The sequence below is a fragment of the Lissotriton helveticus genome, chromosome 7 (genome assembly GCF_964261635.1).
Source record: "Lissotriton helveticus chromosome 7, aLisHel1.1, whole genome shotgun sequence".
Taxonomy (NCBI): Eukaryota; Metazoa; Chordata; class Amphibia; order Caudata; family Salamandridae; genus Lissotriton; species Lissotriton helveticus.
This window is the reverse complement of record NC_136068.1, coordinates 719,570,359-719,587,941: the sequence shown is the minus strand read 5'-3', so window position 1 is coordinate 719,587,941 and position 17,583 is coordinate 719,570,359. Positions and strand designations below refer to the sequence as shown.

The window sequence follows — 17,583 nt, the reverse complement described above, 5'->3', positions numbered from 1 at the left end:
CAAATTCCAGTCTGAGAGCTTGTAAAGATGTTGATCTAGAAACCTTTAGTATTTTTTTCAAGATCTTTCCTTCGGCTATGTCCATGTAGGACCACTGCTTTGTTGGTATGTGCTCTGTTGCATACTCTGTACACTTTGAGTAATGAGGAGAAGTGCCTATTTCCGGTAGCAGTATACAGTCTAGAGAGTGCCCCGGCATGTATTTCCGATTTTCTCTTTAGGTTATTTATTTGTTTTGAGTTTTGTAGGTTCTTTGTGAAAATCCTGCCGAGGTAGGTATATTCTTCTACTTCCTCTACTCTGATCCCGTCAAGATTCCAACAGTATTTGGCACTTTTTTTCCTACCTGAAAAAGCTACCACTTTGGTTTTTGTTAAATTCGGGATTAAAAAATGATCTTTCGAATAAACATTTAAGGAGACCAGTAACTTTTGAAGACCAAAAGGTGTAAGGTCCAGCATTACTATGTCATCTGCATATAACAAAGCGTGGATGCTCTGTAAAGCAATCTTTGGCGGCAGACTAGAGCTTTGTTGCAGATGGGACGGCAAATCACTCAAATATAATGAAAATAAAATTGGTGCGAGAAGGCACCCTTGTTTAAGACCATTTGAAGTTTTAATTGGTTTGGTCAGTCCTTTTTCACTTCCCATTTGTACCTGGGACCAGGTGTTAGTATGAAGCTTAATTATAATTTGCAATAAATTTTCGGAAATCCCCAGCCTTCTCAATTTTTTCCATAATATAGGTCTGTCTACCCGATCGAACGCGGTTGAATAGTCAATAAATGCAGCATACACTGGTTGTGATTTCTGCCCGATGTATTTGTCTAAAATAGTCTGGAGAGTTGAAATGTTATCAGTGACTGAATGATTGGGACGAAAGCCGGCTTGGTACTTCGGTATTATACCCTGCGTGAAGCACCAGTCTTTTAGTCTATCCAATACCTCCGCAGCGAAGATTTTTCCTGTAGCGTCCATCAACGCAATTTGGCGATAGTTATTAGCGATATTTTGACTCCCCTTTTTGTGTATTGGAATTATAGTACTTCCCTGCCACGACTTTGGTAATCTCCTAGTGCAGAAGATATAATTAAAAAGTGGTGATAACATCTGACTCCATTCTTTTGGATATAACTGCAAAACTTTGATGGGTATTTGATCCGGGCCTGACGCAGAAGTACTCCTAGCTTTTCTAATATGTATTTCTATAGAAAATGCTGTAGTTTTTTCTATCGAAATTAATTTGCTTTCCGAAACGATATCAGTGTCATTTCTGTCTGTTTCGATTGTATTTTCTTTGTATAGGTCAGTTAGATAAATTTCCCATTGCTGCGGTGGCACTGGTATAGCATGCAGTTTCTTTTTTGTTCCAGTTGTTTTGGCTATCAGAGACCAGTATTTTCTTTGGTTATATTTTTTTGCTGCCTCATGAATATCCACCCAATTGTTATCCTGCAACGCTCTTTTTTGTCTATTCTTGTCTCTTCTTAGTTGATTTTTTAGTTTATTTATTTCTTGCTGTATAACAGGTGAAAAGTTCAGGTATTGCCCTCGAATAAGTTTATTGAGCTTCCTCCTAATTGTATTTTCGTTGGCCATCTTGTAATTTCTCTATTTGTCTGGTTTTATCCTGTTTAGGAGAGATCTTTTAAGATTTATCATAATACATTCAAAGTTTGTTATTTGATCTTCAGAATGTATACTAGTTAGGAGGTTATTTTGTGAGATCGTTTCGTTAATGTAATCTAAGGTCGATGAATTCCAGAAAATTCGCCTCTGTTTATTGTTGATTTCAATATTGCATTTATGGTACATAATTGGGTTCGACGAGGAGGACTTTACCGACCATCCAGTGTTTAAGCATAAAAGAGCATGGTCGCTGTCATCTGTAAAGTTAATGTTCAAGTGTGAGACTGTATCCACTAGCTCCATACCACATATTAAATAATCAATAATTGAAAAGGATCCATGTCCACGTCTTGTGAAAGACGCCGGTCTATCACCATCTACGTTACCATTCAAAATTGTCCCATTTATATTTGGCAAACATGCTAGTAACAATTTTCCTCTTTTATCAGAAACTTTCCCTTTAGGGAATACTGGAATAGATAGATCCAGTGTTTCCTCTTCATAGAGTTTTGCCCATTTACCAATTTCGACGTTAGAGATTTTTCCATTCACGTCACCCATAATTAAATATGACGTGTTTGCTCGATCTTCAATTATCTTTGCAATTGCATCTATGGTTTCAACAAAGATGACGTCCTGGTTAGTACCTGGAGGAATGTACACATTGAAAAGTAAAAAGGCCTTTTTTTGATCAAGAATATGAGTCTTCAGTATGATCTTGATACATTGAAAGTTGTCGGATTTGGACTCGATTACTTCTTGAGACCATGAATGTTCCTCACTCAATAAAATAGCCAAACCACCCTTAGCATGTCCTCTACTTGTTGCTGTAGCTGGAATATCATAAACATAATAGCCCGTCTGATTAAAGGATTTTGTCGCCCATGTTTCCTGTATAGCTAAAACATCAGGATAGTTTTTCAATGCTGTATTCATTTTATTGTTTGTTTTTCCGGCTATGTTCCACGAGGTAATCTTTAGACCGTTGTTAAACAGTACATTGTTGTTGATACACTAATGTATTACTGTTTATGGCCTCCGAGACCCAAGCCCAAGATTTTGTTGTTTTTCTGACCTCATTTTCTTCTTGGTCTTGGCTCCACACATTCCTTTCTCCATTATGTACCTGAATTTTCAAGATTTCCTTCCTAGAGCAAGTTAGCCCTAAGTCGACATGATTGGAGATATTGGTATACCAGTTGTTAGTTGGGATATTCAAGTTAGTACCTTGGAGGCCAATAGATTTGTTTTTAATTTTGATGTTCTTTAGTGGAAATATTTCAATAACATCGTAACCACATTTATGTAATGTTTCTTTTTCCTTTATGATAATCCCAGGAAGAACAGATGACCAGAAGACTACTTCCGCTATTTTATGATTTTCTTTTATAGGGAAGGTCACCAAGTCTATTTCTTTGCTAGTGATGGTTTGTAAAGAATGTATTTGCTGTAGCAAATTAATTATCCTTCCTCGATTTAGTGGTAGATTATCAATTGGAAAAAGTTCTTCGAACTGTAAGTGATTAGTCACGGTTTGGTCGCTGCCAAGGGACAGCTTCTTATCAGTCTCAGTTGTTTCATTGTTTGTTTGACCTGCTCTATCAATTGCTTTGGAAGGTATATATTCATGCGCTTTATGGTTCAATAACTTTATTGATGGTATATTTGTTATATCACTAGGTGCCTCTACCGAAGATTGATTGACTATTGTTTTATCATATACACCCTCCTGGTTATTTTGGTGGGGGATTGCATTTTTGAATTTGATCTTTCGGGATTTATTTTTATTAATTCTTCTTAGCGGTTTCCTAATTTTATTTTTATTATTTCCTTTTGTTCCTTTTTTAGCTTTCAATTGGGTGGTCTTATCATCTCCAACTTCATCAGGTAAAGGTATAATGGTGGTTCCTTCTTCTCCTTCATCGGTACCTTTTTGCAAATTGTGTTTTTTCGCAACCGAGAAAATAAAATACTCTTTAACTGTGGATGGAGGCTCCTCTCTAAAAAGTTTCTTTAAGGAATATATTGGGACATCCTTGGACTTTTTCTGGATCTTTATATTTGATTGACCTGATAATTTTTGAACGGATGTTTGGGTACTAGTGTCACATTTGTTTTGGGTTTCGGCAGTTAAAATATTATTGGAAGAAGAAGTCTTGTGATTCTCCTGTTTCACCTCGATTATCTGTTTGCTATTTGTTACATCGACAAAATCTTTTTCCCTCTTTTCTTCTACCAAAAATTTTAAAATACCAATTTGAACATCCAAAGTTTGATCAGAATTTTCCAAAATGTTACCTAAAAAAGAAAGAACCGATTCCAATATTTCCTGTAAAGTATAAAGAGCCTTTGAAATAGGTGTCGCAGTATTAGTTGAGTTGATATTATTAGGAAGAAATGTATCCAATGATGTATCCAGGTCTATTTTATAATCTGGGGATTGTTCCTGAGACCCAGTTTGTAGATTGTCTGGATTTAACTGTAGATCTGAGATATTTTCCATCGGCTTTATATCATTTTGAAAAAGATCCTTGGTGTCAGAGAGGCTTCCTATTTGTTTTATGGGTGTTAAAGTTGTTAGATGTGAAGACTCGTGAATCGGTATTTGAGATTCTTGTGTTGAAAATAAGATCTGCTGGTTGAATTCAAGACCCGAAACGTTTAAAACTAGAGTAGTTTGTAAGTCCAAGAGAGGCAACTCTGAAGCCTCTTTAGATGGTGTTATTTCCATTTTTACAGGAATTTCTTGAGCGGGTGACCGAGTTTGCTTTTTTGGCGATAAGGCTAAAAAATAATTACTAATTGCAGGTGTACCAGTTATCTGACCTTGTTTTATTGCTTTGTCGGATGATTTCCTTACTGCTTCCTCGGTGCCCATTCTCTTCATGAATATAGTGCGAGATCTGAGTTTTTGGAAGGCCATATAAATTTCCTTATTCAGGTTTATGGGTATTTTAGATGATAGTTACCACTCTGTTGTAGGATGATGTGTTAACGGCTCAAATAGTCGTCAGGCAGGTAGATGGAAGATACCTTTCCGCAATATTGCCGGTTATTACTCAATCCAAGGACCCTATGGCAACATAGACATATTGATTGAGGTTGTAAATCAATTGAAAATTGAAAATAAAAATAGGTTGGCCCGTCCCGTCCTTGTACGTCCCTGGACGGCCTCAGACGGTCCCGCCCTTGTCCCGGGCTTCTCCCGGCGCCCTCCCGCGCGCTCCCGCGCGCTCCCGCGCCGCGGGAATCTGCAGTTATTAATATACTGGCCAAGGTGGAAGAGGAGGAGCCTGCAGGGAGAGCGTCCCAGCTGTTGGTAATTGGGAGTTGTGGGCGCTCCTGGCACTTGGAGTCCTGCGCCCACAACACGCTTGCAGCCCTGCAGGTCCCCGCAGTTACCGGCAAAGATCCTTCGGTTAGGCTGATAGGTGGTGGCCTCAGCGAAGCGGGACCCGCACAGCGGGTTCCGCAAGCAGTAATCCGGACAAGCACAATAAACAAACAAAGCACTCTTCAGCACCTCAGCGGACCCAACGTGGAATGAGATATCAGCAGCAAGAGTCAAAGAGATACGCCGGTGCAGGTAGAAAGGTGGCTTATTACCGCGTAGAACCAAGGGAGGAGCCTGCAGGGAGAGCGTCCCAGCTGTTGGTAATTGGGAGTTGTGGGCGCTCCTGGGACTTGGAGTCCTGCGCCCACAACTCGAGAACTTGGAGAAGCGTGGCTCAGTGGTTAGAGGTGGCAGACCCGGAAGCTGAGATCGACCGTGGACCAGGGTTCGATTCCCCGCCTCGGCGGGTCTCGGGCTCAAAAATTCCACGGTCTCGACAATTCTCGCTCTGGTGCCTACTCGACTCACGGGGTCACACTCTGCGACTCTGGGCAATAGCTTGCTTAATCTCCACTACGGCCCCTCGCGGCGGGATGCCTGGCTTTCACCTTGTGGACACCCTGCCGGGGTTTCTCACAGGGGAATACCAGGACGGGTTCCCTAAGCAAGCGCTTAGATACCGTGTTGGTGATTTGCGCTATATAAATACATGTACATTTACATTTACATTCACAACACGCTCGCAGCCCTGCAGGTCCCCGCAGTTACCGGCAAAGATCCTTCGGTTAGGCTGATAGGTGGTGGCCTCAGCGAAGCGGGACCCGCGCAGCGGGTTCCGCAAGCAGTAATCCGGAAAAGCACAATAAACAAACAAAGCACTCTTCAGCACCTCAGCGGACCCAACGTGGAATGAGATATCAGCAGCAAGAGTCAAAGAGATACCAGTAACTCTTACTGTGGGCCCGGAGGTCATTCAAGGCAAGAAATGATAACTTCTTGCGCTTTTGGCAAAGTCTGCGGTCCTTATAATACCCTTATTATTGTGGACATTCACAATTACAACCCAACAGCCATGATGGCGGCAGATGCCGTTGGCTTTTAAATATGTGATTCCTAGTGCCCTGTACGGAACCCAAGTGGAGGAGTGCTCCCCAATCCTAGGCCTAGCAATGGCCATCCAACACTTCTCACCCGGTAGACTGCCATAAGCAGATCTATGGAAAGACCTGAATATCAGGGATAAACACACCTCAGCGTTCAAGACTTTGGTTGATTTGAAACAACAGAGCCCATGTCATTGTGCCATTTACCTGTTGGAGCCATTATTAAACACAGATATTTGAAAGTGGAACTTCTCAGCAATGTCAGTGTTCAATCACCTTGTATTTTGAATAAAATGATTAGGAAATACAGAGAGATCTGAAAAATATTAAGGAGGGACAGGAAGCAACAACAAAACAAGCATTTACAATGCAATGGTCTCGGCATCATTAAAGGTAGAGCTATTGGCATTGCTCATGACATTTTTTTTCTTTAAATCATAAATAAATGGCATTGTCATTTACATTGTCAATACAGTAGTAGTAAATATCTTTATTCGGCAAATTGATCACCATAAAAGCATACATATACATAACATTTTAATACATAACATTTTAAATCACCGGTAAAACTTTAAAAGTACGGATAAAAAGGAAGAAATACCACACAATCACTAATTTGCTACAGGCTGAATCAGGCATCAGACCGTCGATCCCCCCGTGTGCAATTTCAGTAGACGGGAGCGCGTCACCCACGCACTGCCCAGGAATTTTGCCACCCCGCAAATCATGGAGGAGGAAGAAGAGTCAGTAGAGAGTATACGAAGTGCCTGGCTATGGCACCTCAGCCCCAATTCCCTACACACAGGTTTCAGCCAGAATTTCCGCGCCACTTTGTAAGCGGGGCAGGCAAAAAATAGGTGGGCCACAGATTCCTTTGGTGCTGCACATCCAGGGCACGAATACTGGGCGGCACCAGAGTTAGACCACCTCGCCGTGAAGTCATGCATCGGAAGAGTCCCATATCTCAATTTTAGATATAGCGCTCGATCTAAGGGTTTGGTTATCAGGTCAAGGAAGGGTTCCAGTTTTTTCACCCATTTAATTAACAGAAATTGGTCCGTGAGTGAGCCCCCATCCATGACCCTCAGTGCAATACTCTGAACCCAATCCCAATATAACTTTTTAATCACTTCCTTGGGTGGCGGCGTTTGTGACTCCCAAGCATCCCTTAGTCCCAAGTTAAGAACCAGGTCTCTCAATTTCTTCAGCCATCCTATTTTTCCCCACTCTGCACTCAACTGCACTCACCTGCACTGCACTCAACTGCACTCACCAGCACTGCACTGCACTCACCTGCACTGCACTCACCTGCACTCACCTGCACTGCACTGCACTCAACTGCACTCACCTGCACTGCACTGCACTCAATTGCACTCACCTGCACTCCACTCACCTGCACTGCACTGCACTCACCTGCACTGCACTGCACTCACCTGCACTGCACTCACCTGCACTGCACTCACCTGCACTGCACTGCACTCACCTGCACTGCACTCACCTGCACTGCACTCACCTGCACTGCACTGCACTCACCTGCACTGCACTGCACTCACCTGCACTCACCTGCACTGCACTGCACTCACCTGCACTCACCTGCACTGCACTCACCTGCACTGCACTGCACTCACCTGCACTGCACTCACCTGCACTCACCTGCACTGCACTCACCTGCACTGCACTCACCTGCACTGCACTGCACTCACCTGCACTGCACTGCACTCACCTGCACTGCACTCACCTGCACTGCACTCACCTGCACTGCACTCACCTGCACTGCACTGCACTCACCTGCACTGCACTCACCTGCACTGCACTCACCTGCACTGCACTGCACTCACCTGCACTGCACTGCACTCACCTACTCGCCTGCACTGCACTCGCCTGCACTGCACTCGCCTGCACTGCACTGCACTGCACTGCACTTACCTGCACTGCACTCACATGCACTGCACTCACCTGCACTGCACTGCACTCACCTGCACTGCACTCACCTGCACTGCACTCACCTGCACTGCACTCACCTGCACTGCACTCACCTGCACTGCACTCACCTGCACTGCACTCACCTGCACTGCACTCACCTGCACTGCACTGCACTCACCTGCACTGCACTCACCTGCACTCCACTGCACTGCACTGCACTGCACTACTGCACTCACCTGCACTGCACTGCACTGCACTGCACTCACCTGCACTGCACTCACCTGCACTGCACTGCACTCACCTGCACTGCACTCACCTGCACTGCACTGCACTCATCTGCACTGCACTCACCTGCACTGCACTCACCTGCACTGCACTCACCTGCACTGCACTGCACTCACCTGCACTGCACTCACCTGCACTGCACTGCACTCACCTGCACTGCACTCACCTGCACTGCACACACCTGCACTGCACACACCTGCACTGCACTCACCTGCACTGCACTCACCTGCACTGCACTCACCTGCACTGCACTGCACTCACCTGCACTGCACTGCACTGCACTCACCTGCACTGCACTCACCTGCACTGCACTCACCTGCACTGCACTGCACTCACCTGCACTGCACTCACCTGCACTCACCTGCACTGCACTGCACTCACCTGCACTGCACTGCACTCGCATGCACTCCACTGCACTCGCCTGCACTCACCTGCACTGCACTCACCTGCACTGCACTCACCTGCACTGCACTCACCTGCACTGCACTCACCTGCACTCACCTGCACTGCACTGCACTCACCTGCACTGCACTGCACTCACCTGCACTGCACTGCACTCACCTGCACTGCACTGCACTCACCTGCACTGCACTGCACTGCACTCACCTGCACTGCACTGCACTCACCTGCACTGCACTGCACTGCACTGCACATACCTGCACTGCACTGCACTCTGCACTCACTACTCTGCACTCACTACTCTGCACTCACTACTCTGCACTCACTACTCTGCACTCACTACTCTGCACTCACTACTCTGCACTCACTACTCTGCACTCTGCACTCACTACTCTGCACTCACTACTCTGCACTCACTACTCTGCACTCTGCACTCACTACTCTGCACTCACTACTCTGCACTCACTACTCTGCACTCTGCACTCACTACTCTGCACTCTGCACTCACTACTCTGCACTCTGCACTCACTACTCTGCACGCACTACTCACTACTCTGCACTCACTACTCACTACTCTGCACTCACTACTCTGCACTCACTACTCACTACTCACTACTCTGCACTCACTACTCACTACTCTGCACTCACTACTCACTACTCTGCACTCACTACTCACTACTCTGCACTCACTACTCTGCACTCTGCACTCACTACTCTGCACTCACTACTCTGCACTCACTACTCTGCACTCACTACTCACTACTCTGCACTCACTACTCTGCACTCACTACTCACTAATCTGCACTCACTACTCACTACTCTGCACTCACTACTCACTACTCTGCACTCTGCACTCACTACTCACTACTCTGCACTCACTACTCACTACTCTACACTCACTACTCTGCACTCACTACTCACTACTCTGCACTCACTACTCACTACTCTGCACTCACTACTCTGCATTCTGCACTCACTACTCTGCACTCACTACTCTGCACTCTGCACTCACTACTCTGCACTCACTACTCACTATTCTGCACTCACTACTCACTACTCTGCACTCACTACTCACTACTCACTACTCACTACTCTGCACTCACTACTCTGCACTCACTACTCACTACTCTGCACTCACTACTCTGCATTCTGCACTCACTACTCTGCACTCACTACTCTGCACTCACTACTCACTACTCTGCACTCACTAATCTGCACTCACTACTCTGCACTCACTACTCACTACTCACCACTCACTACTCACTACTCTGCACTCACTACTCTGCATTCTGCACTCACTACTCTGCACTCACTACTCTGCACTCTGCACTCACTACTCTGCACTCACTACTCTGCACTCACTACTCTGCACTCACTACTCTGCACTCACTACTCTGCACTCACTACTCACTACTCTGCCTCACTACTCTGCACTCACTACTCACTACTCTGCCTCACTACTCTGCACTCACTACTCACTACTCTGCACTCTGCACTCACTACTCTGCACTCACTACTCACTACTCTGCACTCACTACTCACTACTCTGCACTCACTACTCACTACTCTGCACTCACTACTCACTACTCACTACTCTGCACTCACTACTCTGCACTCACTACTCTGCACTCACTACTCTGCACTCACTACTCACTACTCTGCACTCACTACTCACTACTCTGCACTCACTACTCACTACTCAGCACTCACTACTCACTACTCTGCACTCACTACTCTGCACTCACTACTCACTACTCTGCACTCACTATTCACTAATCTGCACTCACTACTCACTACTCTGCACTCACTACTCACTACTCTGCACTCTGCACTCACTACTCTGCACTCACTACTCACTACTCTGCACTCACTACTCTGCACTCACTACTCACTACTCTGCACTCACTACTCACTACTCTGCACTCACTACTCTGCATTCTGCACTCACTACTCTGCACTCACTACTCTGCACTCTGCACTCACTACTCTGCACTCACTACTCTCCACTCACTACTCACTACTCTGCACTCACTACTCACTACTCTGCACTCACTACTCTGCACTCACTACTCACTACTCTGCACTCACTACTCACTACTCTGCACTCACTACTCTGCATTTTGCACTCACTACTCTGCACTCACTACTCTGCACTCTGCACTCACTACTCTGCACTCTGCACTCACTACTCTGCACTCACTACTCTGCACTCACTACTCACTACTCTGCACTCACTACTCACTACTCTGCACTCACTACTCACTACTCTGCCTCACTACTCACTACTCTTCACTCACTACTCTGCACTCACTACTCACTACTCTGCACTCACTACTCACTACTCTGCACTCACTACTCTGCACTCACTACTCACTACTCTGCACTCACTACTCTGAACTCACTACTCTGCACTCACTACTCACTACTCTGCACTCACTACTCACTACTCTGCACTCACTACTCACTACTCTGCACTCACTACTCACTACTCAGCACTCACTACTCACTACTCTGCACTCACTACTCTGCACTCACTACTCTGCGCACTCACTACTCTGCGCACTCACTACTCTGCGCACTCACTCCTCTGCACTCACTACTCTGCACACTCTCTCTGCCCACTCACTCTGCACTCACTACTCTGCACTCACTACTCTGCACTCACTCCTCTGCACTCACTCCTCTGCACTCACTCCTCTGCACACTCTCTGCACACTCTCTCTGCCCACTCACTCTGCACTCACACTCTGCACTCACTACTCTGCACTCACTACTCTGCACTCACTACTCTGCACTCACTACTCTGCACTCACTACTCTGCACTCACTACTCTGCACTCACTACTCTGCACTCACTACTCTGCACTCTGCACACTCACTCTGCACTGTGCACACCACTGATATCATGGAATCTTCCACCACACTTTCTAAAACTCTATAGTCCGAAGCATAATAGGCACAGAACCAAAAGAAGGGTAGACATTGCTTAAAATAATCTTATTGTATTTATGAGAAGCAAAAGCGAGACTGTGAAATGTGCTGAATATCAGTTTGTTACGAATCAACAGAGTGGAGTTAGAGAACCAAGAAATAGTAATTTAGAATCCGGGTTAGAAGGAGTAGTAATCACAAGCTGAGGATCAACGGGCGCGAAACAGCTTGGTGGGCGAGCAGGAGACGCAGCGTGAGCATGCACATCAGCTGAAGATCACCGGAGAAGACACCGAGCCTGCCTGCTGCGTGACTGACCCGCTGCAGAGGGAAAGAGCCCGGTGAGTGGGGGTAGAGGGGGGGGGCGGCAGAGAGGGAGTGGGCAGAGAGGGAGGGTGTGTGTGTGTGTGTGTGTGCGTGCGTGTGTCTGTCTGTGTGTGTCTGGTGTGTGCCTGCCTGCCTGCCTGCCTTTGTGTGTGCGCGTCCACAGACCCTGGTCGGCTCGTGCACCGCGCTGTACTCCCTTGCGAGCTTACTCGGCGACAATAGTTCTCGTTGCCGAGACCTAAAAAGAATACGGTAGGTTAGAAATCGGACAGGGATAAAAGGTGAATGGCATGGGAGAGCGCTAAGAGATGTAAAGAGGACAAGGATCCCTCTAAACCCTGATGGAAGTGAAAAGGAGTCAGGCTGAAACCAATGAATGAAGAGAAAAATATAAAATAAACGGGGGACGAAGTGACCAGAGGATGGTAAGATGTGTAATCCCTGCCGATAAGCGTTTTAACAAAATGTGTATTCTAACCAATGAGCATGTCCAGCGGAAATGGCATTTTGAAACTGAAACCATCTGCAATGAATCAGTTTAATTTTAACTTATTGGAATCTAAACTAAATAAAAAGCAGTTAACTAACACAAGAGTGATGCAGTTCCATAGTGGAGAGAAAAAAACCTGGCCTGCATAGTGTGGCAGATAACAGCAACACTGAAGACCAGCTGAATTACAATATACTCACAACGTAATCAAAAGTCAAAAGAAAGTCAAATACCTACCCAAACCATAGGTTCTGGAGCAGGCATGCTCTTGAAGCCAATCTAGAGATGCCTCAAAGTTCCGCCGCGTTTCATCACAAAATCTGTGAAATAAAAGTATAGTTACTGCAAAGGTATAGTAACTTTAACCCACGGAAACACACACTTTGAGATATTAGCTTACGTATCTACGCTTTTCAGCCATTCAGAGGTCTGCTTCTTCCAGTTTTTCTCACCATAGTCCAGGTACCTAGGGGAAGGTCAGAATAGTTTCAGTGACAAAAAACTATTAGGACAGGCTATCAGTTCAGACTCAAATGCTTTCCTAAAGTATAAATGCTAAACTTCAGCAATTTGTCATCACAAAACACACTGAAAAAGCTACTGCTCAAAATATAGATATGCACTAAATAAACTTTTTTTTTAGTGCAGGAAAACCACACCCAAGGGAATATTATCATATCAGTCAGCGCGTGTTACAATGTTTTTTCATGTCTTTTTTTATTGAAATATATTCTCTATTTCCAGTTAGAAAAAATACATAAAACGCAGATTGACCCCTTTTTATATGTTGTACTTATTGGCTTACAATGTGCCTTCGACAATATTCCCAGATGCCGCTTGCAAATTCTTACAGAAAGGCGGAGTACCACCAGATCGTCTAAATATTCTGATAGATTACATTTTAATAACCCTGAGACTGAGCGGTGAGGACCTTGACCCGAAAACGTAAAGCCTTTTTCTGTAAAAAGAAGAGAGATTCAACATTCCGAGCAGGTGCTTTGAGTACATTAAATCGGTAATAACCGCTCCTGCCATTGTAGTGCTTGGAAGTGTATTGCATGAAAGTCTATAAAATTACATTCAGTTTAAACTGGATCTGGAACCCAACAAGAAACCGAAATAAACCACAGAATATGGTAACACCAAATCCTCAACTTTCCTTATTAACTGTGAGTGTTGCAATATAACTGGATGGATAGGAGAACACTCATCAGATGCTCAGATCCTCACTGCAGTTTTGGGAGTCTCTCTTACACCTCCACCGCCAACCCAATAGCTCCCAGGGTCCTGATCTGCGTCCACATCAGCCCATTACAAAAGCAATGAAAGTGTGACCCCATTTCTGCAGCAACATAGTCAACGAGGGCTACAATCCCTCTATCGCATTTCGAAGGTCTTGGTGGAAAGGAAATCAGGCAAACTGAATCACCGATGACGGTCAGCTAACTACGCATTATAATCATCCTGCGGTCAAATCATATCCGTCTCCTTAACCGCTGAGAAAGAACACTCATTAAACTATTCCACATTTGAATATCTAGATAGAGAGCTCACCGTAAGAGGCTCTACATCAACTCGATTTCACATCATTTACCATCCACTAAGAGACAGACAACTTTTCTCTGGCCAACTAACAGACCTCATAACAGAGCACTTTCTCCTGGACACTAATGACATACTATGGAGACCTCAACCTACATTGGAATGACAACAATGTTGCTCTAATACAACAATTAAAAAATCATCTCGAAAACAATGAACTAAAACAACACTGCAAAGACCAGACACACATGAAGGGATCCACCCTAGTTGTATAGATAGAGTGAAGTGAAACTGTCGAATTTGGCTATCATTCCAACTGACTGGTCTGACCACCACATTGTCTTTTTTCAATTAAATATATTCACCCCAAAATCTAATATTCAATTGCACAGACCCAAACTCTCGATAAAAAACATAAATCACATCTCATTGAATGAACTGGAGGACAAGATTAATGCTCACTTACAACTACGGGAAGGACTAGCAGAGCTGATGACCTTACAAAACAGTACAACACAATGATGTTGAACAAACTGACGAAGTCGCCCCGCTTAAACTCAAAAGGCTCAAAAACATTCCAACAGAGTAGTGGTTCAACAAATATTTTAGAGACAGCTCAGATTAGCAGATAAATGATAGAGGCTGAACCCATGAACCTCATCCTCTTACACTTCGAAAGCAACAGATATAAAAAGCCTCCTTTTACTCACAGCTGGACAAAGCCAAAAATTGCCCCCAAAAACTCTGCAACACAGAAAACAACAAACATTCCCAGCCATCCTATCAAACACAACTGCCACTATTTAGTGCTGCAGAGAAATAGCAAAATACTTCTCAGACAAGATCACTAAGATAGAACTCTTGTTGAACATCCTCTCTGATAACCAAGCGTACATACTGACAGAACCAATTCACACTAAATCAATGATGGCATAGGCTGCAAACAACTGAAAAACAATGACTTATGGGAGGGCTTCAACCTACTCACGGAAGAAGATGATCTCAAATTAATATCGAACATGAAACTAACCTCACACAACGTGGATCCCCTACTGTCAGTGCTAGTCAAGAATATCAGCCATCTTATCTCACCAATATGGCCCAAAATAGTAAACACATGACTTAACCAAGGAATAATGCCAGATTGTCTTAAATTGGGACTAGTCACCCATCTCCTAAAGAAACTAATCACAGATCCAGAAGACTTGAATAACTTTTGTTCAGCGGCCATCATACAATTCCTAGCAAAAACCTTGAAAAATATATGTTGACACAACTTAACCAACACATGACATTCTAGATTCTTTCCGGTCAGGATTCAGCCTGGAAACAGCTATCCTAAATATATCGGATGTAATCTTCAGGACATTAGATTCAGGCAATTCTTGACGTCTAATTCTCCTTGATCTTACTGCGGCCTTTGGCAAGGTTAATAACAAAACTCTCCTGAACACTAAGAGGTACAGTCCATCTCATATCTTCATCATTGGTCCCAGCTAATAAAAATAAACAACTCACTCTTCAATGCAGAACCCATAGGACAAGGTGTCCTTTAGGGTCGAATCGATCACCCACTTCAGTCTCTACATGGAACCCCTCACTTGAATACTGACACCAGCCAACGTGGCATATCATTTATCAGCTGACAACACACAACTTAACATAAACATCTCCTCACTATGCCTGAACGAAACCCTAACAAGATTATGGTATTGCGGCTCTTATAGGCACCCCGAAAACTAACCAAGCTCCGTTGAGGGCCACGTTAAATGCTTCAGCAAGGCGAACAATGCTATGACCACATCACCCGCTCAATGAAGAAATTGAGGTGGTTGCTAATTGAAGCTAGAACTATTTTTAAGATTGCATGCATCACAAAGCCCTTCACACAGAGAACCTGAAATACCTAGCAAATAAACTAGCAAGGGCAGAAATGAAACATGCCCCGAGGAGCTCAGATACACTACTTCTGATAATGCCCAAACTCAAGAAGGAAAATTAATGCACTCACTTTTTCTCTGGGAATACAACCAGAATCTGGAACTCCTTTCCACCGGAGATACGCATAAACATACTTTTAATAGAGAGATACTGAAGCCAGAACTTGAACTACTGGAATGAACAATAGTGGGGTTGTACATTGCTCATAAGTTAACATTTAAAAACTAACTCTGATGGGCAAGTGCTGTTGCGCCTATTATAATGAGCTTAAATGTTGGGTACCCTCCCACATTAGATAACCTCTAATACATAATGCAGAGTGTAATTACGCATAGATAGCAGATTGTCCTTAGGAGTGTATTATCGCTTAATATGTAAACTCAAAATCTGGAGTACAGTGCCACTGCTCATTGTAAAGTGCTCTGATACCCTTGTGTCACGTCTGTGCTATATAAAACTCTCTAAAATAAAGAAAGAAAAATATAAGGATCGAGAAACGTATAAGTCAAAATGACACCAAAATAAAAATTCAATAAGGGGAAAATAGCACCAAGAAGTACAAAGCGCCACTGGTAGTCAATGGGCATGGCAGACCGGGACCTAGGCGAGATTGAGGCCAACCACTATAGAGCACAGGTCTGATACACCAAGTAGATTGGCCCCTGCTAGAGTCTGTAAGTAAGGTAAATTACAAGTAGTTTTAAAGTCCCACTATGGACCAAATGAAAACACACCATACAAGGTATATATCAAATATATATGTATTTATTCTAAACACAATCCCTTTGCATTCTTTATGAGGTCAGAGGTAAAAGTACAATACAAGGAACTTAATTAGCATACGATAAGTTGCACAGTATACGTTTTGCACTAGGGGCCTCACAAACTATATACTAAAATAGTGGTATAAGAACCACGTGAGGAATAGAAAGGATGCCTGTGGAATTGCTGGGGCTACTTAGAACAACCAAAGGTTAGGATGTAGAAGGCCCACAGGAGACGCGTGCAGTGTCTAAACACAGCCGCGGGTTACCATTGACTTTCTATGGGGAACGAACAAGTTACAATTTTAAAGATTAAGGGTACAAGGAGGTGAACTGCGATGGAACCCTTTTAGACTAGGACACTTGGAGAGTCAATACCCACGGGAGCACCAAAGTACTCGCGTTACCTCACCCAGGGAAGCTGGGTGCATAGGTGTCTTTTCGTGTCGGGTTTCGTCGTCGATTCCAATGGAGAGCTGCGAAGAAGTGCTGCAGGTGACCAGAGGAAAAGTGTCCGGGTGGATCCAAGGGTGGATCAGAGATGTAAAGAACCTGAAAGTCTGGGCCACTAGCCAGTGACCAGGGCGGCGATAGGTTAAACTTTTACATCTGCTTCAGACAGACCGGTCATGCAGGAGTTGGCAATTTGGTGCCAACAGCAGGGACAGTGCCCCTAACCGCACATCCTATTGAGTTTAGACGAGTTATCTCTGACCACTCAGGTCATCCCAATGGTATGCTCCTAGGAGGAATTTGACATCATTCAAAGCTGAGCAGTGTCTGGGAATAGCTGGAGATCTAATGCAAATTCGCCTCCTGAAAGTTCAGGTAGGTAAAGGGGAACATTTCTACAAGTTACTTTTCCTTAATATTTAATAAAATTCAACATCATCATTGAAGAGGATTTTTAATAG

At 44.3% G+C, this 17,583-nt stretch overlaps 1 protein-coding gene across 1 annotated transcript in view; it reads right to left on the bottom strand.

Annotated features, from left to right (window-relative positions):
• Window positions 1-17,583, bottom strand: part of LARS1 (leucyl-tRNA synthetase 1) — a 238,577-nt gene that overhangs the window by 103,034 nt on the left and 117,960 nt on the right. Inside the window, exons 17-18 of the mRNA XM_078653048.1 lie at window positions 12,823-12,888; window positions 12,660-12,742 (exon numbers count right to left, since the gene is read on the bottom strand). Coding sequence (XP_078509174.1) covers window positions 12,660-12,742; window positions 12,823-12,888 — 149 coding nt within the window. The remainder of the gene's footprint in view (window positions 1-12,659; window positions 12,743-12,822; window positions 12,889-17,583) is intronic.